The sequence below is a fragment of the Budorcas taxicolor genome, chromosome 1 (assembly GCF_023091745.1).
Source record: "Budorcas taxicolor isolate Tak-1 chromosome 1, Takin1.1, whole genome shotgun sequence".
Lineage (NCBI taxonomy): Eukaryota > Metazoa > Chordata > Mammalia > Artiodactyla > Bovidae > Budorcas > Budorcas taxicolor.
The window spans coordinates 145088026-145114541 of record NC_068910.1 but is presented as its reverse complement, the minus strand read 5'-3'; the positions used below and the strand labels follow the sequence as shown (position 1 = coordinate 145114541).

The 26516-nt window shown below is 38.6% G+C and overlaps 1 protein-coding gene and 1 pseudogene across 2 annotated transcripts; both read right to left on the bottom strand.

Moving 5' to 3' along the window:
- Positions 1 to 26516, bottom strand: TBCCD1 (TBCC domain containing 1). Of its 2 annotated transcripts, none has more exons than XM_052647112.1 (8): positions 26455 to 26516; positions 23537 to 23915; positions 18965 to 19120; positions 16184 to 16550; positions 14220 to 14406; positions 13585 to 14082; positions 5439 to 5589; positions 1 to 29 (listed from the first exon to the last, which is right to left on the bottom strand). In XM_052647112.1, the coding sequence occupies exons 2-7, from the start codon at positions 23870 to 23872 to the stop codon at positions 5460 to 5462; spliced, it is 1674 nt and encodes a 557-aa protein (XP_052503072.1). In that variant the 5' UTR covers positions 23873 to 23915; positions 26455 to 26516; the 3' UTR covers positions 1 to 29; positions 5439 to 5459. The 2 variants fall into 2 exon arrangements, with proteins under 2 accessions (XP_052503072.1, XP_052503065.1); XM_052647105.1 differs by lacking the exon at positions 1 to 29 and adding an exon at positions 2292 to 2490.
- Positions 6733 to 8263, bottom strand: LOC128054492 (elongation factor 1-alpha 1-like; annotated as a pseudogene).

Below are 26516 nucleotides of genomic sequence, written 5' to 3'. Positions count from 1 at the left end.
GTCAGTCATTTAGAGGCTATTGATGGTTTCTAGAAAAACAATCGGGATTATGAAATAAAGGAAAGCTTCAGTACCCTCTTTAATGCTTACCAAGCCTTGCTGCATTATAGACTCTGCTGAGTCAAGACACCAAAACCCAGCCAAATTTTTCAAAATTAAAAACAAAGAAGATCCTCCTACCTGGGCAATTTGGTTTTTTAGCAAGCAGCCACCTTGAAATCCCCAATATCTTTTTTTTTTTTTTCACTTCAACAGAGCTTGTAGGAGAGGAGTTGAAAAACCACACTCTAATTCTGAACAGAAGTAAAACATGTTCCAAAGCAATAAAACTGACATGTCAACTAATGGCAGTACATGATATTGTGTTTGGGGGGAAAAGTCAACACAAGTGACATTTTAGGAATAGCTAGAAAAATTGTAATACAGACTGTATATTAGGTACTACTATCGTGCCATTGTTAAAACTTCCTGAATTTAATTATATGTACTATGATTATGTAAAAGAATGTCTGATTTTAGTAAATACATACTAACGTATTTAGGAGTTAAGGTCCTAGATGTGGGCAACCTATCCTTAAACTGTTGAGCAAAAATAGAATAGTAACACTATGTAGAGGGTGGTAAAGTGAATATGTGTGTGTTAGTCACTTGGTCGTGTCTGATTCTTTGTGACCCCATGGACTCTGCTGTCCATAGGATTCTCAAGGCAAGAATACTGGAGTGGATTGCTATTTCCTTCTCCAAAAGTGAATGTGGCAAAACGTTAACAATTGGTCAACCCAGACATAGGGCATGTGGGAATTCACACTCCTGCAACTGTCCTTTAAGTCTGAAATTTTTTTCAACCCACACACATATATACAAAATTCTAGTCCATAAGAAAGGGTGCTACTATATGTAGCCCAAGAAGCAAAAGTTACTGTGGAAATCCTGCATCACAAAGGTTTAGCTAAGCCCGACCTGCCGCCTGCTAGGTGACATTCCTCTGCCATGCTATCATCTTAGAACCTGTGTAGAGAACAGTTTTTGGCATTTAACATAAGTCTGATTTTATGAATAAGATTACATCTCATGATGCTGGGAGGGATTGGGGGCAGGAGGAGAAGGGGACAACAGAGGATGAGACAGCTGGATGGCATCACTGACTCGATGGACGTGAGTCTGAGTGAATTCCGGGAGTTGGTGATGGACAGGGAGGCCTGGCGTGCTGCGATTCATGGGGTCGCAAAGAGTCAGACACGACTGAGCGACTGAACTGAACTGAACTGAACTGAAACTCAAACAACAAATCAAGTCTTCTCCATTTTAATTTTCCTGGTCAAATATACTCTTCTTAAAAGTTCTCCTTCCTCATCTTTCCACTAACAAAGACTCCAGCAAATTTTTTATAAATGGGATGACCCCAGATATATTATGGTTAGTTCATAAAATGACAAATGTGCCTTGATATGAAGCTTGTTGGGTTATAAAGTATTAAGTTATGTGCTTAGTATTCTGAATTTTATAAACTTTAAAGAAAGTATCTAATTAATACCATTAATTTTATTAACAATAGCAATTTCCAAAACACACTCCTACTACTCCAGTGTTTATTTGATAATGCTCTGCTTGGTTAAATTTCATCTTAAAATAAAAACTGCAAGAACTCCAACTAAAACATTCTGAGGGTTAATTTTCACTTTAGAAATAAGAGATATTCCTTATCTCTTCATAACAGATATAATTTTGATATAATTACTAATTAACTGACCACAAAGCATATGAAACAACATTTATCAGCAATCAGATTATTTATTAAACTTTTCCTTTATCTTAAAAACACAACTCTCCTATCAAATGTAAACTTTATTTTGATATAACAGCACAGAGTGACTTTGGAAACCTTTCCTAAAGTTAAAACTTTATTTTTTAATCAAAAGGAGAAAATTACTTTTTAGAGTTTTATTGAAAATTTGAAGCAGAAAATGAAAAATAAAAATTCTACACAATTTCATTGTTGTATACTCTAAGGACTAAAATATCTTTGTATAAAAGCTTTTCTGCTATATTTATACTCCAACAAGTCCTACTTTCATTTCAATTCTATTTTAAAAGGCATAGCAATTTCAATTTAAATACTTACAAAGAACTATAAAACTCTTATTTAACTCTGAAAGGATGAAACCCTTTCATTACACAACTTAAAATGTAAGGTTTACTAAATCAATACTCAAGTCATTTTAATATTAACATAATGTCTTCAACTTTTTCATTTTAGCATCATAAAATGAGCCTTCTGATATTCTATAAACAATATGTTTATATAATATAAGTTTAGACTAAAATTCAATGTAAACAGTAACAAATGAAATTGGAAGGAAACATAAAGAAAGGTCTTAAATAGGAAGAAAAATCTCCAAAGTCTCAAACAGCAAAAGCACCTTCCCAGTTTAGTCTCAACATGTGCACAATTTTCTGTTCATCCACATGTTGCCAGGACCCTGAAAATGACTGAAAAAAAAAACCAAAACTATAATCACTTAATTTTCTGTCACCTTCAAGGAAAAACAGGAAAAAATCCTTTTCGCAACATCACATAAATCAATCACATGATAATTTAGAGTGATAAAACGTGAGTTAAAAGTTAACTACATTCCTTTTATCTTAGGTTCACATACAGACATAAAGAAAAGAAACTCACATATAGACAAAGTAGTAGGCAGTGGGGATTAGTCTAAAGTAAAATTTTATCCTCTTATAGTTCCCATTTCTTTTGTATAATCTTCATCAGATTTTCAATTCTTAATCTCACTATTTATTAACTAAGTATTTTAAGTGACAGACTTTATTTTCTTGGGCTCCAAAATCACTGCAGATGGTGATTGCAGCCATGAAATTAAAAGACGTTTGGTCCTTGGAAGAAAAACTATGACAAACCTAGACAGAATATTAAAAAGCAGAGACATTACTTTGCTGACAAAGGTCCGTCTAGTCAAAAGTATGGTTTTTCCAGCGGTCATGTATGGATGTGAGAGTTGGACTATAAAGAAAGCTGAGCATAAAGACTCTTGAGAGTCCCCTGGACTGCAAGGAGATCTAACCAGTCAATCCTAAAGGAAATCGGTCCTGAATATTCATTGGAAAGACTGATGCTAAAGCTGAAGCTCCAATACTTTGGCCACCTGATGTGAAGAACTGACTCACTGGAAAAGACCCTGATGCTAGAAAAGATTGAAGGCAGGAGGAGAAGGGGACAACAGAGGATGAGATGGTTAGATGGCATCACCGACTCGATGTGAGTTTGAGCGAGCTCTGGGAGTTGGTGATGGACAGGGAAGCCTGGCGTGCTGTAGTCCATGGGGTTGCAAAGAGTCAGACATGACTGAGCGATTGACGTATTGTAAAATTCTTTTTTCATAAAAAGTAACACATACTGAAGATATAAACAATGTATAAACAGTAAAGAATATGCTATCCAGCTTTGGAAAACAGTTCAGCAGTTCCTCAAAAAATTAAACATATGGCCTTTCAATTCTACTCCTCTGTATTGTATACTGAAGATAAATAAAAACATATCTCTACACAAAAATTTGTACATGAAAGTACATATAGCAGCATTATTCACAACAGCTAACAAGTGGAAGCAACTCAAATGTCTATCAACTGATGAACAGATAAAGTGTGGTATATCCATATAATGGAATATTAATAGTAGTTGTTTAGTTGCTAAGTTGTGTCCGACTCTTTGCGACCCCATGGACTGCAGCCCACCAGGCTCCTCCATCCATGGGATTTTCCAGGCAAGAGTACTGGAGTGGGGTGCCATCGCCTTCTCCAAATGGAACACTATCCAACCATAAAAAAGAATACTGACACATGCTATAACATAGATAAACCTTAAAAACATTATGCTAAGTGAAAGAAGTCAGACACAAACGCCATATGTTGCATGATTCCACTTATCAATATATGAAATGTCCAAAACTGACAAGTCAAGTGACAAACAGCAGGTTAGAGATTGCCTGGGAACAGGGGGCAGAGGAGATATCAGAGTTGGAGGATTTGGGCTTGACTATCAATGTATATGGGCTTTATTTCTAGGGTGATGAAAATGTTCTGGATTTGTTCATGGTGATGGCTGTACAAACTTGTGAATATAATCAAAGCTGCTAAATTCTTCACTTTAAAAAGTGAGTTTTATGGTATGTGAATTATATCTCAATAAAAATTAAGAATAACTTTTCTCCTACCCTAGACATCCAGTCTCATTCCTCAGATAAACACTCTAACAATTTCTTTATAACTTTTCAGAAATTTTAAAAGCATATAATTAGTATATAAATATGTGGGATTATCCCTCCTTTTTTTCTCAAACACACAAGGCAACATTTTACTCCCCTTCTCACTTTTTACTTTCACTCCACTATAGATCATTCAAGGTGAACACCTGTAGATATACTCCACTCTTTTTAAAGATGCATTCCAAGCATGAATGAACTGGTTCACAGGCACCAGCCCTCTACTGAGAAACATTTGGCTTGTTTCCAGCCTACAGCTATTTCAAATAATGCTACAGATCTTTACAGATCTTTAAACAGATCTTTGCATATCTGTAAGCTAAATCTAAGATGTGAAATTACAAAGTCAAAGAATGTGTGCATTTTAAATTCTGATTTTGTCAAACTATCCTCCAAAAAGGTTGCACAAATATACTTTGCTCAGTGGTAAGTGAAATGTCTTAATGTTGTAAATTACATTTTTGACCTTTGCCAATGTGATAGATGAAAAATAGTATCTTACATTTCTAATTTTAGGTGAAAGTGAGGATCTTTGTATCTTTCTGTGAACTACCTATTTATGTCCTTTGTGTTTTTCTGTTGTGAGTCTTTAAAGATACTTTCAAATAGCAAAATAAGCTAATTTCTATTAAAAAAAAATACTATGTATTTGGATTAAACAACTTCTAGTAAATGTGTCTGTATCTATGTCCTCTTCTATTGAATCTGCAGGTTTCCTAAAGATTAGTATTCAAACCTTCATTTGGATTAATTCTAGTTATTTATTAAGGCACAATTAACAAAGACTAGCTAAATTAAATGACTAGTATGTGGATTTACAGGATAGAGGTGAAATGTATTAGAAAGAGTAAACCTTAAAGCCATATACAGGGAAGTACAGAACAGCTTTGGACTGTGTCAGGCAAGAGACAAAAAAGACAAATTTGGCTATTCTATTTGCTAATAACGCTATAGGTGCTGTTTGAATATTCTGGTTGGTCTTCTCAGTATAAAATGTCGTAAACATGGGCATTTACAATTCTGTATATACTGGTGGGAGCAGTGGGAAAAAATAGCAATGGTTGGTAACATAATAAGTCTGTGTGGGTTTTTTGGGGGGGCGGGGCACACTTACAAGATTTCCCCCAAATAATTTATATGGTCGCCATTGTAAATACCTACCAGTGTTTCGAAGAGGAAGTCTTATCCTGCTGCTTGTTTGGAGCCTGCTGCAGGAGGCACAAGACTGTCCAGCTGCTGACGGTGTCCTGTATTAATCAACCACTCATAAAACTTGTTTTCCACAAGTACCTGAAACTGCTTTCTTTGATCCCTAAAATTGCAGAAACAATGCACTCATATTAATTTTATACCAAGTGGTTACAAAATGCTTTAACAGGATAAATTTTAAATTATTTCTAGTTATTCATTTGTTCTCTCTGAATGACTGCTTTGTTCAGTGCTACATACTACATCACCACCACCAAAAAAAAAAAAGATTGGTCAAATACAATTCTCTCTTTGTAAAGACTTGTCAGTAATTATATATTTTCTACTGTGACCATTCACTCAACAGATATTTACTGAGGACCAGTGATGCTGAGTAGTGTTCTGACTGATAAGACATGTAAAGGAAAGAGAAGTGGCCTCTGTCCAGGCAGGTTTGCACCACACGACTCCAGAGGGAGTGGTTCCCATTGTGATCTATGTAGTCTGTGCTCCTCGTTAACTGCATATTCTAGTAGGGAATATAGGTAATAAATAACGTGTGTGTGTGTGTGTGTGTGTGTGTGTGTGTGTGTGAACCTAAGTAGTTAGAAAAACAGAGCAGAGTAGGGAAATTGAGAGTATTGGGAATGCTAATTTAGAAAGGACTGACAGGAGACACCTAAGATCACACTTAAGCAGAAATCTGAATGAAGTGGTGGATTAAGAAAAATAAATATCTGGAGAAGAACATTCCAGGCAGAGGGAACAAAAACTGCAAAGGCTCAAAAGTGAAAGAATATTTAACATGTTGAGGATAAGCAAGAGAAGAGAAGTTCCTAATAGCCAGGAGTTGGCTTAGCACCTAGGCTTAGCTAGGCCTGGATCTGGCCTGGTTGTGGTGCTCTTCTGTTAAACATAAATAATCCCACAGCACACCAACAGCAGACAAGATCATTGTGGGATGATGCTAGATCAACACAAAAACAAAACCACTCCATAATCATATCTCAGGTCTGGATGAAAAACAAAAACATTTTGTGATCCAAACCATAAAAATGACTGAGCATTACCCTTTCCTGGCTAATGAGTGACTGCTGTTTTTTTACAATCACATTTTTTTTTTTTTCTCATTAAACTTTTTTTAATGGGTCTCAAATTCTGTGACAGATTTTTGGTCAAGTTGTTTTCATTAAAAAGTACTGATTTTAAAAACTAATAACGTAAACTGCCACACACAAAACATATGGTCCACAAAAACATTCTCCTTTCCTTCTGAAGGTTTTACAATGCATTGTTATCATTAACCAGTCTTTTACTATTAAACTTAAATGGCCAATTGAGACAAACAGTTCTGAGACCGTTCTTCCACCACTGATTAAGACTGGGGTGGCAGGTATTGGGGATAATATTCATTTAGCCTTCTGAGCTTTCTGGGCAGACTTGGTGACCTTGCCAGCTCCAGCTGCCTTCTTGTCCACTGCTTTGATGACACCCACAGCGACTGTCTGTCTCATGTCACGCACAGCAAAACAGCCCAGGGGAGGATAATCAGAAAAGCTCTCGACACACATAGGCTTGCCAGGAACCATATCAACGATGGCAGCGTCACCAGATTTCAAGAATTTAGGGCCATCTTCCAGCTTTTTCCCAGAACGACGATCCATCTTCTCCTTCAGCTCAGCAAACTTGCAAGCAGTGTGAGCTGTGTGACAGTCCCGCACAGGTGCATATCCAGCACTGACTTGGCCTGGATGGTTCCAAATAATCACCTGAGCTGTGAAGCCAGCAGCTTCCATGGGTGGGTCATTTTTGCTGTCACCAGCCACACTGCCACGACGGACATCTTTGACAGACACGTTCTTGACATTGAAGCCCACATTGTCCCCAGGAAGGGCTTCACTCAGTGCTTCATGGTGCATTTCTACAGACTTCACCTCAGTTGTTACATTGACTGGAGCAAAGGTGACCACCATGCCAGGTTTGAGAACACCAGTCTCCACACGACCCACAGGGACAGTACCAATACCACCAATTTTATAGACATCCTGGAGAGGCAAACGCAAGGGTCTGTCAGTTGGGCGAGTTGGTGGCAGGATGCAATCCAGAGCTTCAAGCAGGGTGGTTCCACTGGCATTGCCGTCCTTACGGGTGACTTTCCATCCCTTGAACCATGGCATATTAGCACTTGGCTCCAGCATGTTGTCACCATTCCAGCCAGAAATTGGCACAAATGCTACTGTGCTGGGGTTGTAGCCAATTTTCTTAATGTAGGTGCTGACTTCCTTAACAATTTCCTTGTATCTCTTCTGGCTATAGGGTGGCTCAGTAGAATCCATTTTGTTAACACCAACAATTAGTTGTTTCACACCCAGGGTGTAAGCCAGAAGGGCATGCTCACGGGTCTGCCCATTCTTGGAGATACCGGCTTCAAATTCACCAACACCAGCAGCAACAATCAGGACAGCACAGTCAGCCTGGGATGTGCCTGTAATCATGTTTTTGATGAAGTCTCTGTGTCCTGGGGCATCAATGATGGTAACATAGTACTTGCTGGTCTCAAATTTCCACAGGGAGATATCAATGGTAATACCATGCTCACGTTCAGCTTTCAGTTAGTCCAAGACCCAGGCATATTTGAAGGAGCCCTTTCCCATCTCGGCAGCCTCCTTCTCGAACTTTTCAATTGTTCTCTTGTCAATCCCGCCACATTTGTAGATCAGATGGCCAGTCATGGTAGACTTCCCTGAATCTACGTGCCCAATGACAACAATGTTGATGTGGGTCTTCTCCTTTCCCATTTTGGCTTAGGTTTAACGGTGGTTTTCACGACACCTGTGTCCTGGCAGCAAACCCGTTGCGAAAAAGCTACAATCACATTTTTATCCCCTTCATTCCTCTCTTCTTTAATATAAAAATTATTATAATACCAAATCACAGAATTACCCTCACTTCCAGATTGCATCCAACTCACAACAGGACCCTCCCCCAAATCATCTATTACAGCCAAAATGCAATGACCAGTTCTTTTAAACATGCTTTTATGGAGATGTAACTAATTCTCTCCCTCCTTGCAATACGTAATGATACCCAACTTTATTCTACAGATACATTCCTGGTGGTGTATGGCTGGATGGCAATGAGTAAGTAAGATCATATTATGGTGGGAGGACAGTGAATAAGGAGAAGAATGGCAGAAAAATGAGGCAGAAAGGGCCTGGTAGGTACCATGAAGGTTTTATATTGCATTTTGTTTCAAGTATGATGGGGACTTGTGAGAGGGGCCACAGTAAGGAAATGATATAACCAAATCACTTTAAAAGGATGATGTTGGGAGTTTCAGTTCAACTTAGCAAATAATTCCTCTGTCTTTCCATGTCCCCAAGGTGAAATTGTGTGCTTTCCCTTGTCTCTATTGGTATCAAGGATCTTACCACTTGAAGACACTCTAACTCACAGTTAACATGTGTTAAGTGCCTTATCACATTCCAGATTCTGCACGTGTATAAGCTTTCTGTACATGGGAGAAAATCTAGGCATCTAAATACCAGCAGCGTCCAAACAACAGAATGGCTTTAAAAGAATGTTTTTCCAATGATCCACTTTTATATCACATCATTATAATGATTATATTATATATGATAATAGTTCACAGAAAACAGTAGAGACACTAAGAACCTAGGTTCTGGAATCAGGCTGACTAGATGCAAATCCTGACTCCTGTGTGACTTTGGGTAAGTTACTTAAATTTCTCTGTTCCTTAATTTCCTCATCTGTGATAAGGAATTGTTCAGTTCAGTTCACTCAGTCATGTCCAACTCTTCGTGATCCCATGAACCAGGCCTCCCTGTCCATCACCAACTCCCAAAGTTTACCCAAACTCATGTGCATTGAGTTGGTGATGCCATCTAACCATCTCATCTTCTGTCGTCCCCTTCTCCTCCTGTCTTCAATCTTTCCCAGCATTAGGGTCTTTTCAAACAAGTCAGCTCTTCTCATCAGGTGACCAAAATATTGGAGTTTCAGCTTCAGCATCAGTCCTTCCATTGAACACCCTGGACTGATTTCCTTTAGGATGGACTGGTTGTATCTCCTTGCAGTCCAAGGGACTCTCAAGAGTCTTCTACAACACCACAGTTCAAAATATCAATTCTTCAGCACTCAGCTTTCTTTATAGTCCAACTCTCACATCCACACATGACCACTGGAAAAACCATAGCCTTGACTAGACGGACCTTTGTTGACAAAATGATGTCTCTGCTTTTTAATATGCTGTCTAGGTTGGTCATAAGTTTCCTTCCAAGGAGTAAGTATCTTTTAATTTCATGGCTGCAGTCACCATCTGCAGTGATTTTGGAGCCCCCCAAAAAGTCAGCCACTGTTTCCACTGTTTCCCCATCTATTTCCCATGAAGTGATGGGACTGGATGCCATGATCTCAGTTTTCTAAATGTTGAGCTTAAAGCCAACTTTTTCACTCCCCTCTTTCACTTTCATCAAGAGGCTCTTTAATTCTTGTTCTCTTTCTGCCATAAGGGTGGTATCATCCGCATATCTGAGGTTATTGATATTTCTCCCAGCAATCTTGATTCCAGTTTGTGCTTCATCCATCCCAGCATTTCTCATGATGTACTCTGCATATAAGTTAAATAAGCAGGGTGACAATATACAGCCTTGATGTTAGGAAGAAGAAATGAGTTAATACATAGAAGGTGCTTAGAACAGTACAGGGCACATAGTAAGTGCTCAGTATGTCTCACTTACTTTTATGGTCATCAGCATTGTTTTGCTAAGCTGAACATGACTGATCCGTATTATTAGTATCTTGGTGGCTCAATCCATGAGATACAAACCAAGTGGAATGTTTATTACAGATAACAGCAGTATTTTTACAGTGGATTCCCAGATAAAGCATGAGTTGTGACTATTACCGATGTTTATATTTTTGGTAGCCAGCAACTATTTTGAAGAAGCTAAATGCAAACTTACTTACAAAACAAAAAGAGCCTCACAGACTTAGAACTAACAAACTTATGGTTGCCAGTAGGAGAGATGAGGGGAAGGGACAGTTAGGGAATTTGGGATGGACATGTACACACTGTTATATTTAAAATGAAATAACCAACAAGGACCTACTGTATAGCACGTGGAACTCTGCTCAGTTTTATGTGGCAGCCTGGATGAGAGAGGAGTTTGGAGGAGAATGGATACATGTGTATGTATGACTAAGTTCCTTTGCTGTCCGTCTGAAACTATCACAACATTGTTAATTTGCTATACCTCAATACAAAACAAAAAGATTTTTAAGAAAAGAATCTAAATGCAAGTGTGTAAGTATATCTTATATACTTCCTTCCTTAATCCATATGCCACAAAAATGCATCCAGAAAATTAGATGGCTGGATCGAGTCTTTTTTCAACAGTTTCTCTTAGAATGAAGTTAATTCTAACAGGTCACGTCTCAGACATTGAGTAAACAATCTCACCTAGAAGATGTGTCTCTCAAACTCATCATTAAGCAGGGTGTCTTACACTCACACTATTACACATGGTACAGGACACACCACTACAGTGTCTTATACACGCATCATTACTATAAGTTATCTTTATTAATGAACCTTTATATCAGTCGTATCAGGTAGAAAATACACTCTATATATATGTGAAATAGCCAAGAGATAGATCAGATGACACCTTCAGTGTCATACAGTAAGCGGCATGGTCTGTACTAATTCCTGAGTCAGAGTACTTTCCACTACAATACAGACATGCTGTCCAAAGAACAACACTAATTTTAACATCCAATAAAATCAAGAGATCTAATTAAAATAGGCAGTCCTACTTACACATCAAATCACAGCTCTGGATCATGAGAAATAGAAACATTTTTAGAATGGCTGCTATTTTCCAAGATAATGATAATCAGGAAAAATAATACCAAGCAAATGGAATCCAATTATTAAAGTAAGAGTTTTTCTAAGTCTTAAGGATCAAGACATTATTAGGATATAGGACATTTCATGTAAACAGCCTCCAAAAGAACTTGATACCCTCTTCTCAAACTAGCTCCAGCTCCCAAATGGACAATGTTGTAGAAGAAGCACCCCTCCATCTTGCGGTACTATAATGTTTCCTACTTATCTTTCCTAACATCTCTAACAAAATTAAACACCAAAATATTGTACAGACAATGATTACTTAATTATTAAATAATTACTTCATAATTATTCTGAGCACCAACTACTTTTTAAGTTGTACATGCTATTCTGTCCAGAAGAAAAGTGATCAAAGGTGTCTAAACTGGAGTGCAATTTTTGAAGTCATCTTTGTCTTTTTTAGAAAATCTTGTACCAAGTTCAGCCTCCTGTCAAAATATTTCTGGTTTCCACACCCTTTATCTCCACTCTAGTCCAGTTTCTTAGTCTAGAATATTGTAATACCACCCTGACTTCCCTCTTTCAGATCTAGTCAGAGCATCTTCATATGTGCCAATCACATTTATCTGCCATACCATCTAATAAGGTGGTTTGCATATTGCAGGCATTCTATAAATGTTCCTGAATAAATGAAATGGCTTTCTGAACTTCATTCCATTGTTTAAAACCCTTTTATGCCTTCTATTATTTAATTCCACATAAATCTAACTCTTATTGACTGATATGCAAGATTCTACATTATGTGGCTTGATCTACTCATACAAGTTTAAATATTATTATCCACACCCTGAATCTTGTTTAAGCAACTGATTTCCAGGACACCTTAAGTCTGCTTCTACTTCCACATCTGTTCCTCTAATGCTGTTTCAAGTATTCTGCCTAACCCTCAATTCCTATCCAAACTCTGCTCATTTTTCAATGTCCAACACAAATTCTTTCCATCAATCTTCTCCAACTACCCACATTCATGTTTTCTGAATCTTTATATATACTTTATATATAGTGTGTCCCTGGCTCCTGGAGTTTAAAGACAAGTACCCTTGAAATAAAATTTTGTGATGGACATAATAAACCATAAGCATCTATTATATCAAGCATGTTATTAAAAACAAGATACTTCAGTACCTACAAAGTAAGAAAGAAACAATTTCAGAATAAAAGACAGTATTCTAAGTTGACTAAATTTAGCACTACTTAAAAACACTGTACTTATTTTTCACAATTTACTATTAATTAGGAACTTTGACAAAAACTGGCATGAATCCATGGACCAGCATTAGGAATCCACTTTTGGGAAGTCTATCTGTAGAGTAGAGGAGCCAGGACCTGTATTTTTAACAAGCTCTTTAGATGATCCTGATACACAACCATTTGAAAACCACCAATATAGTGCAGAGGAGAAAATTAAAAACTAAAAGTAATCCATTTATGATTGACCTTATATACGGTCCTTCATTTAAGTCTTATATCTGCCAGTTAAACTGAAGCTTCTTAAGAGGAGAGAGTCTATTTGGGAAGGTCATGTACATACTGCTATATTTTAAATGGATAACTAACAAAAACCTATTGTATAGCACACGGAACTCTGCTCAGTGTTATGCGGCAGCCTGGGTGGAGGGAATTTTAGGGGGAGAATGGATACATGTATTATGTATGACTGAGTCCCTTCTCTGTTCCCCTGGAACTATCACAACATTGTTAACTGGCTATACCCCAATACAAAGTGTTTTTTTGTGTATAAAAAAAATAAATTTACTATACCAAAAAAAAAGGAGGGAGTCTAATACTAGAGTATCCACTTGCTCCCATCCCCCAACCAAACAGTACCTGGAATACTGACCTTAACAAAAGACACATTTTGTCTTTTTTGTTTGTTTAGCACAATTATAAACATGTGCAGATTAATTTGGGGGGCTTCCCAGATGGTGCAGTCATAAAGAATCTACTTGCCAATGCAGGAGACGCAGGTTTGGGGGTTGGGAAGATCCCCTGGAGTAGGAAAAGGCAACCCACTCCAGTAGTCTTGCCTGGAGAATTCCATGGACAGAGGAGCCTGGCGGGCTTCAGTCTATGGGGTCACAAAAGAGCCAAACACGACTGAGAGACTGAGCATGCATGCAGATTAATTTGCTTTCCCATGGCCTTTTACATAAGACAAGTTACTACTTACTTCTAGAAACTACTCACTTTGTTAAACGAGCTTCCTTCACAGTTTTCTGCCAGACCTGTATCTTTTTTTCCCTTTGGCTCAGTGCTTTCTGATATGCAGATGGAAGACCCCCAGGTATCTCTGTTGTGTCCCCTTCCATTTCAAATGGAATAATAAACACATAGAATTCACATGGTGGTAGGAGTCGGAAGACACTTGGGCTGCTGTTCTCTCTGCACACAATCGTGGGATTATCCCAATAGTTAGGCACTGTAGCAAGGCCGGTCCTGGCCATGTGGTCCTCCAGCATCGGGTAATGGGTATGAAAAGGGGCAAAAGTTACTCTCTGGTTCCCAGAGAGAATAAGGGGGCGTGTAGGTGTCAGAATGTGAAAGATGCAACCTGTCGTCGACGAGATGGACAGACGATGGCAAACAGCAATGACTTTAACATTGTCACAGCTGTGGAGGTGAAGAGCAGTCTGTATAGGGCCCAGGACAAAGGTGCTATTTCTGCACTTCTCAACTGTCACGGATCTGAAAAATGAGGTAAATTCCTTTGAACAAGATTAAAAAACATTTGACTATGATATTATTCTGTGATGACAAATAAAAGGACCAACCCCATTCTAAAGAAGATGTAACAATGTCAGAACACTATGAAGACTGCTTACCGTAAGGGAGAGAGCAGATATATAAAAGACTCGTTGCAACGATGGATCTTTACATGTGCCCCCACCAGAGTATCTGAGCTCTTGGCCAACGTTTGCTTGTAAACCTGGCTCATCACCACCATGCGGTGCATCCTTGGGGCCACGTGAGTATTACAGGCAATCTTTGCTCTCTTGGTTGTCCCTTCAACTATTTAAGAAAAATACAAACGAGATAGTTTCAAAGGAAACCCATCATCCAAATGAGCTTATACATATCTACATGTCCACATGTCTAAAATTAGATACATAACAGGTTTAAGAAGTGTTCGATCTGGGTGTCAGGTAAAGAGGTGTATGCCATACTACACTCTGTGCTTTTCTGTATGTTGCCAAATTTTAAATTTTTTGTCTTTTTAATAAAAGGTGAAATCTACAATCCATTCAAGATTGCCTATAGATCTAAGATTTTTTTCATGTCTACTCTTCAAGTTAAGTAACGTGCCTAAGGCCATATAGCTAGTAAGTGGTAGAGTTGACGCAATTCAAATATCTTCCCCAACTCACCTTAATTTATCATCCCAACTCTGAAATATTCTTTTTAAACTGCCATAATACAAATTCTGAACTTCTCCTAAGTTACTTACCACATCCTTCCATGCATTCTATTTAGGTTCATGTCTTTACTCTCAGGATCATTACTGAGAGTACATCTTCCTCTCAGACAGGCTGCCTTGCACAAACTCACACTCAAAAACTCTGTGCAGGCTGCCCTCCTAACACAGTCTCACCATGACGTCATTGCTTTCTCAGACTGTACTTCCCTGCAAGCCATCAGGACCACTCTTGTAAAGAAAACTGCCAAATGTGGAGAGGTCACATAGTACACTATTCTTCTTTGAAAACAATTCTTATTGTTTTCTTTTATTAGAAAATTAATATATGGCTACTGTAGAAAACTTTTAAATACTATAAGTAAAATAAGATAAAAATTATTTGTAATCCTACTATCTACACATTTTATAATCCTAAGAGATCAGATGTCCTTTTTCCTCCTAGTACTTACCCTAACAATGTTTAAAAACTTACTTGCACCTATATTTCTTTTATCAGCATCAACAATTATATAGTGTCTCCTGTTTATAGAAGCCATACATACCTGAGAGTCTGACCTCATGCTAGAGCAATAACTTGGTTGCATGTAAAATACTTGGATCATTATAGATGTTGCTCAACCATTTTCTGAATCTTAGCATTACAAAAATTTGATACAAAACTGCTTTTTTTTTTTTTTAACATTTGCATGGAAACTATTTTCTCTTTATCTCTGAAACTCAGAGATTTTGAAAGCATATTCTAGCTTTTTCCTATTAATTCTGCCTGGCATTTGCCTTAGTGTAGCACCTACTTCTGAGGCCCTCTTCTCTTAAAACTTATACCTGGGCCCCAAGAAGTCATACAGTACCTGAACCTATCCTGTTAGCCATCACTGGACACTCAGAAGTAGATACCTTTGCAACCAAAGCCAAATTCTCTCTACTATGAATTTAAATTTCTAATTCAGAAATAGCTAGTCTGCCTGTGTCTGTATAGCTAAAAGAACTTCATTTTTGCAACAACTCTATGAGGGTATAACTGCAGAATAGCCAATTTCTGCTAAGCGGCACAGAAAATGGAAAAGCTTCAAGGAAATCAGCATGAGAGTGAGAGGGAAAACAAGCCAGAAAAGACGAAAGTAGAGCACAGAAAGGACTAACTGAAGTTGGAGTTTCTGTTAGTTGCAACCAAAGCAAGTTGGACTAATGAGTCAACTGAGATTGTTGCTGCCTTGAGAAAAAGTCATTTACAATAGAGATGTTCCCCTTTTTCCCTTTTATAGTAGCAATATTCTTGAGGTCTTCCACAAAAGATGTGTGATATATACCAGAAAATACTAGATTCCATAACCTGTCAGTCAATTTAATATAGATTAAGATATTAATAAATACCTTGGTGAGCCCAAGCCAATTTCTTCCCAGACTTGAGGCAAGCAGATGTACCAAATGGATTCCCAGTCAAGCAGGTTCTCAACCAGGCTTCCAGCTTGTAGAAAGAAAAGGTCTTAGAGGTCTTTGAGAAGCCAGTTTCCGCATGCAGTGGTTGCCACAGTGCAAGTTCATAAAGCGGATATATCTTCCTAGCTCCACTCACTGTACCTTCGATAAGAAAGCTGAGTGCCACAACAGCTTCCCGAGAGACTAGACTACTGTGGGTTGAATGAAATGATGCGGTAAGTTGCTCTGGGTCTAAAAGCAGCTCAAGGAGATCTGACAGATGATCACAGACAAAAGCCTGATGACTGTAATCATTCCAGTTCTAAAAAATATCAAAAGAAAGCACTCTCAACAGAACAAAGAGACTCAGTGAGATCTGAAACTTTTATATTTTAATTGTTTTATGTTTATACTTTGCCTCATCCCCCCAAAAGCATTCAAGGTGACTATACAAAACTTATAAAGATTTTCTGTGCATGTGATAGATATAAAGAGATTCTATCCTACCTAAGAATCCAAAAGTAACACTAATAGCTAAGCTGCAGTGTGTGCCAAGCACTGTTAAAGAAACTTTATCATTGTTTAGTCCTAGCAACAGTCTTAAATTAGATGCCATTACCATGCCCACTTCACAGATGAAGAAATGGAGATTCAAAAAGAAACTTGCCCAAGGTCACACAGCTAGTAAATATTCTAAAACATTTCATGAAGCACTAGGTTTTTTTAATTTACCTTCTCAAATCACAGAACTAATTTCAAAATCCGATGAAAAAAGGCAACTGATCTTACAGTAGTCAGATTTAAAAGAAGTTATTACTTTGGGAATAAGCTTTGAGTTGGCGGACGTTCTAATAACTTGGCTCATTCATTTGACAGATATTTTTTGATCACCTCTATGTGATATGACCAGTGTTACGTGATGAATTCTACAAATTGAGTAAGACATAGTTCCTGTGCTCAAGGAATTCAGCATCTGTGTAGTGCAATGACAACATAAAGTAAAACACAATGAGATAAGACCTATAGCAGAGATCTGAAAGATGTTCTACGGGCAGGAGAGGAACAAGAACGTCATTTGGGGAAAACAAATCTTAGTGTAGTGCTGTTTGAATAGATTCTTGATTGACAAAGGTAGTTTTGCAAACAGATCGGGAAAAAAGGCCATTCTAGCCTTAGGAAACTGCATCCAAAGGCTCATAGGAGTAAAATTACGTGCTATGTTGAGAGAAGTGAAAATTCTGGGTGGGGTGAAGGGAGCATGCTGGGGAAGTGGCAGGGGAAGGTTAAATGGTAGGTAGCATCCATTCAGCAAAAGCCTTGCATGAAATACTAAGGTCTCTGGGCTTCATTGTGTGTGCCAGAGATTTTCAAACTATTTTGTACACAGCTATACCATTTTCTCTTTTGAATAAACTCTCTTTTGGATGTTAGAGAACACTTCAAAGCAGAGCTGCCCACTACCTCACCTGCTCTTCCTCCCTCTTGCTGCATCTCCCTCCCCCACAGTAAGCAGGCTGGAGAGGACTCCAAAGAGTACAAGGGTGCAAACAACAGTGACAGTGAGAATTCACTGATGGAGTTCTGACAGGAGATGGATACAACTGATCTGTGTTCTGGAAACTCCAGTGTAGTAGGTGGGCTATAGATTAAAAGCAGGATGATCAAGTAGGATCTAATACCAGAAATAAAAGCAAAAAAAAAGACACTAGGACCTATAGAAGAAGAAGAAGGAGAAAGACAACTTTTTAAAGTTATTTTGGAATCAGAATCAGTAAGGCTTGACAACTAAGTAGGTAAGGGTGGTGATAAAGAGAGCATGGGTGGCTGGCTGGTAGTAACTTTCACCGGCAGAGGGAATATAAGTTAATTCAAGTGAAGGGAGATTTACTGCAGGGACACATAGTCATCTCCCAAATGGAATTACAGGGAGGCCTCATCAGAACCAGAACTGGAAAGCCAGTTAGAACCTCTTCCTCTCCCAGGACGCTCTGCATATCTGTTCCATTCTCTTCTTTTTCTCTGATTCCCTCAGAGTTTCTAATCCATCATAACTCCAGGTGACTCACAAATGTGGTAGCTGTGCTGGTCTCAATGCCACATGAGCTACCAGCTCAAATACCTATCACCAATTGGTAATTTCTTCAACTCCTTGGGGTATTGTTTGGGCCACGGTCACCATTTCAAATCAGACCAATTTCAAATTCATGCCAAGGAATGGGTTACTCTAGTCAAGTGTCCATCCCTGGTCCAGTCGGTTGCTGGGAGATGCCACACACAAACTAAAGTCATCATATACCAGTGCTTACTGCGCAACAAGTCATGTGCTGTGTATTACTGAATTCTCACAGCCACTCAGAAGTAGGCATTATCATCACCATGTAGAGAAAAGAAGCCAAGCAAGAGAAGTTAACTGACTTGTCTACAATCATGTGAAATCGAATTCATCAACATTTGCAAAAATGTGAACACTAATTAAGAGTCAAGTAAATGATTTGCCAGAAAATTATCTAAGTGATTTTTGTGTCATTGAAGGGACTGAAATCACTTCTCGATGTTGATTGAGACTGCACATGTTGATTTTGTTTTATAAATAGGAAAAAAAGAAAAAAAGCAAAACAAAACAAGCCAGCAAATCTCTGTCTTATATAAGTTACTCAAAGTAATATTTAATGAAGGCAATATATCTCCCTCGAAAATTGTCCCTTTCAGAGAAAGAGACCATAATTTAAACAGTACCTTATTATGACAACTGGATTTTTCAGTCAGGTCAGGAGACTGAGATCTGTGTCTGGGACTAGGCCACTCTTCCCCAATCAAAGATGTCCTCAGGGAGACCTTGTTTAACTGCTGTATGTGTAAGAAGAGCAGAAACTGCAGGGTGTCCACTGAAAGCTGTCCAAGAAGAAAATAAATGATGAACCCATGTCCTAAAATGACATCAACCACTAGTCTACAACTAAGTAGATATAGTAAAAGAAATTCACAACAGTGTTCTGATCCTAAAAGGACAAATGCAAAAATGTTTCTAGCATTGGATACATATGTCTCTGGTACCCAGATGTAGGAGTGTCTAAAACTAATTAACCTGGAGTCACTTATCTTCTCAGAAAGCTATGTAGCATCTATGGCCATTGATATTCTCTCCCAAGAGTCATGAAGCATGTTCTTTTATGAAGTATATTATTTCAAAAGTTTAAAATTATATTTAAAAAACCTTAGTAATTTGAATTAAAAAGTAGAAAGGCAGGAAATTTAATCAAGACACAGAAGTTAGTTTAACATAATCATAAACTAATCAACAAAGTTTAGGATATCAGGGCAACATCTGAAATTGTATGTAATTTTTTGGTGTATGGTATTCTGTGGAGGAGTAGGCCTCAGGTTTTCATCAAATTCTTTAAAAGTGCTTGATTGAAAAAAAACTACTACTGGCCTGACAAATGTTCTAAATCATTTCTTATTTGAAGAAGATATGGTTTGAAGCTCATGATTATCCTCATATACCCATTCCCATACACATACAATGGAGGCAAAAAAGTGAAGTAATAATACCTCTAGGACTACAGCTATATTCACCCTGATTGCCAACACAGCTCAAAATCATGAAGTCTAAGGAATTTAAAAATATGGATTCTCAGAACCACCTAAACCTAGCTGTTCAAATCAGCAGTCAACATGGAACCTCATGAATCTATGCCTTTTTTTTTAAGTTTTTTTCTTAACTAAACCTTTTGAGGTAACTGTAGTTTCACATGCAGCTGCAAGAACAAAGATCTGATGTACTCTTCACTCAATTTCCCATCTTGCCTAACTATTGTGCAATAGTATTGACACGGTATTGACATGGATGCAGTCAGGGTAGAGAACACTTCCATCCACACACGGATCCCTCATGTTGCCTTTTTATAGCCACACTGACTTCCCACCTTCCCTCACCCCTTCTTCAGCCCCTGGCCACTTTTCTGTTCTCTATTTCCATAATTTTGTCATTTCAAGAATGTTACATAAATGGAATCACAGTATGTCATCTTTTGGGACTGACTTTTTTCACTCAACACAATTTCCTGATTTTATGCATATTAGTACTTCCATTTAATAATTATTTGTTATACTGTCATTACTTCTCCATATACCTGCCTCTCCATGAGACTGTGAGATCGCTTTTTCATTTTTATGTTCCCAGAAACTAGCACACATAGTAAGCACTCAAAAAACACTGGGGCTTCTTGAAGGTTTTATTCATCTCTGTATCCACAGCACTCGCTACTGCACATAGTAGGCACTCAATAAATGTTTAAGGGCTGATGCTGAAGCTGAAGCTCCGACACCTTGGCCAATTGATGCCAAGAGCGGACTCCTGGAAAAGACCCTGATGCTGGGAAAGATTGAGGGCAGGAGGAGAAGGGGGCAACAGAGGATGAGATGGTTGGATGGCACCACTGATGCAATGGACGTGAACCTGGGCAAACTCTGAGAGATAGCAAAGGAGAGGGAAGCCTGGAGTGCTGAAGTTCATGGGGTCATAAAGAGTTGAACATGATTTAGCGACTGAACAACAACTAATTATAATGCCCTTCTCCTCCTGGTTGTTTGCCAAACTTTTTTTCAATTTCCAAAACCTTGTTTAGATATTATTTCATGTGGTAGAGTCTCGCTAGATGCTAACTAAATACCTTTCCCTCCTTGAGCACACAATTAGATGGCATTTCCCAGCCTCCTTTGAAACTGGATATGGCATAACTGGGTTACAATCAATGGAATATGGGTGGATTTACATATACCACTTTCAAGCCTCCCAAAGAATAGAACTGAAGGACTCAGGCCCTAGTGGGCATGGCCATAGCAAACTGTATTTTATTTGCAATTGTTCACTTCCTCATCTTCCAAGGGGCTTACATGGCTCTACCCGTGGCCACAGGATTTCCCTACTTCCTATGAGGCAGATTCCCTCCCATCTTAATAATATCAGGCATGGACATATGACAAGGCTTTAGCCAATGGAACAAAAGTAGTTGCTGTTTATGTCACATCTGAGCAAAATTTTTAAGAGGTGTCAAAACTTTTCTCCTATTCCTTTGCTCTTCCCTTCTATCATAAGACAGGTATGACCTTCACAGAAGCTGTTTCTTCAGCCTGAGTCCCCAAATGGGCAGAAACAGAGCCAGACCCTGGAAAAGAACCTTCACTAAAGTGCAAACTAAAAGTCAAATAAGCAAGAAATAAACTCCAGTTACTGTAAGCCACTGGAATTTCATTTTTGTTTGTTTTTAACTGCAGCAAAGCAGACTAGTACAATAGTGGCTCCAAAAGACAGAAGATGCCTAGACCCCTGAGTCATTGCTTAGACAACAGCAGCCTAGAGACTCATCCAACCAGATGCCTTATGTTGGACTGCCGCATGAGTAAGAAATAAAATGTTATTGCACTAAGCCACTGAAATGCTGGACTCACTTGTTACTGTAACAAGCTTACTCTGATTAATATACTTTCCCTGTGAAGTCTTTCCTCATCACCAGAATTAATTATTCTCTTCTCTATTCTGTTTCTGTACTCTATGTATACTTTTACTGTACATTCTATACTATTAAATAGTACTTTTTAAACTGAATTATAGTTGATTTACAATACTGTGTTAAATTTCATGTGTACAGCAAAGTGATTCGGTTACACACACACACACACACTTGATTCTTTTCCATTATATATATACACATTTGATTATTTTCCATTATATATACACACATTTGATTCTTTTCCATTATAGTGTATTATAAGATACTGAATATAGTTCCCTATGGCATACAGCAGATCCTTGTTGTTTATCTATTTTATATATGGTAGTGTGTATCTGTTAATCCCATACTCCTAATTTATCTCCCCTCTTCACAAGTTTGTTTTCTATGTCTATGAGTCTGTTTCAGTTTTGCAAATAAGTTCATTTGTACTATTTTCTATATCCACATAGAAGTGGTATCATATTTGTTTTTCTCTGTCTTACTTCATTTAGTATGATAATCTCTAGGATCATCCATGTTGCTGCAAATGGCATGATTTCATTCTTTTCTATGATGAGTAATTAATATATGTATCTTGCTTATCCATTCATCTGTTGACAGACACTTAGGTTGCCTCCAAGTGTTAGCAACTGTAAACATGCTGCTATGAACACTGGGGTACATGCATCTTTTCAAATTAGAGTTTTCTTTGGATGTAGGTCCAAGAGTGGGATTGCTGGATTATATGGTAGCTTTATTTTTACCTTAAGGAACCTCCATACTGTTTTCCATAGTGGCTGTACCAATTCACATTCCCGTCAACAGTTTGGAAGGTAGTCTTTTCTCCACACCCTCCCAGCATTTATTATTTGTAGATTTTTTGATGATAGCCATTCTGAATGGTGTGAGGTAATACCTCAAAGTGGTTTTTATTAAACAATTTTTATTAGAGTATAGTTGATTTGGGCTTCCCTAGTGGCTCAGATGGAAAAGAACCTGCCTGCAATGCTGGAGACCCAGATTCGCACCCTAGGTTGGGAAGATCCCCTGGAGAAGGGAATGGCAACCCACTCCAGTATTCTTGCCTGGAGAATCCCATGGACAGAGGAGCCTGGTGGGCTATAGTCCATGGGGTCACAAAGAGTTAGACACGACTGAGTAATACAGTAACAGTTGATTTACAAGGTCTGTTAGTTTGAGGTGCATAGCAAAGTGAATCAGTTACACATATATCCACTCTTTTTTTAGATTCTTTTCCCATACTGGTCATTTCAGAGTACTGAGTAGAATTCAACGTGGTTTTTGATTTGCACTTCTCTAATAATTAGCATTGTTGGTCATCTGCATGTCTTCTTTGAAGAAATGTTTATTAAATAGCACCTTTTTACACACACCAGCTTCCCCTACTAGTCTATAAGCTCCGTGAGAGCAGAGCTGCTAGTCTAATCATCTTTGAATCCCAGCACACAGCAGATGTACACTTAAAAATAGGCAGGTGCTCTTACTGTAACAGGTCAACAGTTCATAAGCACCCACATACCTCAATATTAGTTTTAAGGTCAATGAAAATATTTCCCTCTTCCAATTACAGGGTTTCTGTATCATTATCACTTTGAAAGTAGATGGGTATGGATTGCTAAGTAAGGACTAATTCACTAAATACTGCCAAACTGGAAATGCTAAAACTTAAATGGTGCTTTGGGAGCACATGGTCATTAAAATCTAAAACTTGCACACTCTACAGTTAGTACAAAAATTTTAAATAGTTTATTTCCCAAAGTAAACACACACACACATACATATAAATTCATACCTGATTTCTTTGCTTTTCGACTTCATCCTCAGATATGCAGTTGGACAGAATCTCAGACCATTCCAGGCGCTCCTCTGGTGTCTTCATTGCAAGACTATCAAACATTTCAAAGTAAAGCCATGCCAGATCCTTAGCTAACTGCAGCTTCCCACATGCAATGTGCCTCCATGTAGACCAAGACAGGCGTGGGTAACCTCCCTCTATGGTCCGTGTTCGCACATAGGTGGATATCTTCCTGAGATAGTGAAGACTGAACTTGGAAGGAGGGGGAATCTGCAAGGCACCCACTATAAAGGGTTCTGCTTTCACCCAGAGGAGAACTCCGGACTGATCCATATTATCTCTAAGGACATCTGCGTGAAAAGGCTTCTTTGCATACCTAGGAAACAAAGTTTCTTTACAAACTAATTTGAAACAAAACTCATTTACACATTTTCTTGTAAGGTGACCTCTCCCTTAACTGTTTTTAAATGTACTGCTGCTGCTGCTGCTAAGTCACTTCAGTTGTGTCTGACTCTGTGCGACCCCATAGACAGCAGCCCACCAGGCTCCCCCATCCCTGGGGTTCTCCAGGCAAGAACACTGGAGTGGGTTGCCATTTCCTTCTCCAATGTGTGAAAGTGAAAAGTGAAAGTGAAGTCACTCAGTTGTGTGCCACTCTTAGCGACCTCATGGACTGCAGCCCACCAGGCTCCTCCATCCATGGGATTTTCCAGGCAAGAGTGCTGGAGTGGGGTGCCATTGCCTTCTCCATTTAAATGTATTAGGTCAGTTTAAAAAGTGAATAGATTTTTTGGTCAAATCTCATCATAATCTATTTGAGCAAGAAAAAAATGTGATAAAACCATCTGACTTGTTCAAAGTGGTTGTTCTAGGAAGAGTATAAATGCGTGAGGTATGAGATATAGATGCCTGCTCAGGATAAAGAAAAGAAGAAATGGAAAAAAAGAGCCATCCTATCACCAGAAATCTTGCTCTACCCTGAGGGCAAACACTAATCAAAATAAGAGGAATAACATTTCAAAGTCCAATCACTTACATATAGAGGATGAGACTGATTAAAGATTGGGTGTGTTAGTTGCCAATATGAGTGCAACATCAAGCACTAGCACGAGGTGGCAGACAAGAACGCTCATGTAAACATAAACCGAAAAAACTGACCCAGGAAATTAAAGCACCTTTATTCTCCGTAACAGTTAACCTGCTCTGGCATATTCTATTGTCCTTAGTTCAGGAGCAATATTTTTAGATTTTGTTGGTTCATTGCTTGTTGTAACAACAAGACACCATTTTAATGGAATATTTATTAAATATCTAAAAATGGAAGGGGAGGAAAGTATCCATAGGCCCACCACCAAAGGGAAACTGGTTAATATTTTACTGTACTTCCTTCCTTTTTCTACACAGGTTTTTGAATGTTCATAGTTGTGATAATACTGTATATTTTGCATTGTATAATACAATTTTTATTATTTTAAAAGCTGAAAAAATATATTCCAGTTTACTCAACTGTTCTATTTTCAGACACCTTGTAAATTTAAGTTTTTTCACAAAAACAAGACAGACAAAATAGTGATCATTGTTGAAGCTGGATGATGAGCACATGGGGGTTCACTTACCTATTCTACTCTTATATATGTGAAATTTTTCTGCGATAAAAAGTTTAATGTTTTCACTTTTATAAATAATGCTATAATTACCACCTTTCTGCATATATTCTGGCTTGTGATTAATTCCCAGAGAAAATTTTCAAATGTGCATTTGTGAAATGAAGTAATTGACATTTCTCAAGTTCCTGCCATATATGTCCACTGCTTTCCAAAATGATTATATAAAATTTTCCATCAGCTGACCAAGCAATGGTTTTCATCGAGCACGCCTCAGCATTAACCTTACTTTAAAAACCTTCATTTTATGACTGGATGAAAAAAAGTGTTACTGCTATTTTTGTTTGGCACTTGATTCTAAGAAAGCTGTGCTTCTTCGGGGAATTCTCCGTTCAAAAAATAGCGGACATAAATTACGTGCATATTATGTGCCAGGTAGCATTCTAAGTATTTCATGCTCTTCACCTTCTTTCATCCTTACAATCACCTAGAGATACATATATTATCCCCATTTTCAGATGAGAAAACGGGGGCTTAGAAAAGTTAAGTGAGTTACTTACCTAGAGTCACATACTTGAGTTGGCAGAGAACCCTGGATTAGAATTCAAGTCAATCTGACTTCAGAACTGAGCTACTTACAAATATATATATTAATACTTTAGGAACCCAGTTTTAGGAGAATCTGGAAAGTGGGAGTGAATCCAGACGAGAATTACCAGAATGAGTGGTCTTAAACGGAGGGCCACGTAAGGGCCAGGTGAAGAATCATGGAAGCATGAACCCCAGAAAGGGTGTGAGAGGGTGGATGACGGCTATCTTCGAACTCTCTGAGTAAAATCAGACGATGCAGGTTCTGTGAGGAAGATCTTGGTCCGCTCCAGTATAGTCCACCTGTCTCTATAGCGAGCAATCAAAAGCTCAATGGAGACGAACCCTCTATTCTAACCACGAAATTCCGGACGGCTAAATTCATAAACATAAACGGAAGCTCCTTTCCGCTTCAAAAGCTTCCCTGGGATGCCCTGGGATCCTGGTTTTTCAGGAAGGGAGACCAGCGTGAGGCCCAAGGCCGTCCTCCCGAGGCTTCGCCGCCACCTCATCCGCTGTCCAGGGTAGGACGCGGTCCAGGTTGGGAGGCGGGATGTGCAGCCCGAGAGCGCCCGGATCAGACTTCGGGAACAGAGAAGCCTCAGGTAATAGGGTCTGTAGAGGACCCAAAACCTGGCGAGCGCAAAGGCTGCCTTCCCAGCCGGAGCCTGAAGCGAGATGGTCCCTCTCCTCCCTCCCTGGCGTGGGCCCGCGAGCGGTTACCTGCGAAGGCAACGGGCCGTTCCACGGGACCTCTCAGGGCGCGGCCGTGCCTTGCGCGCCAG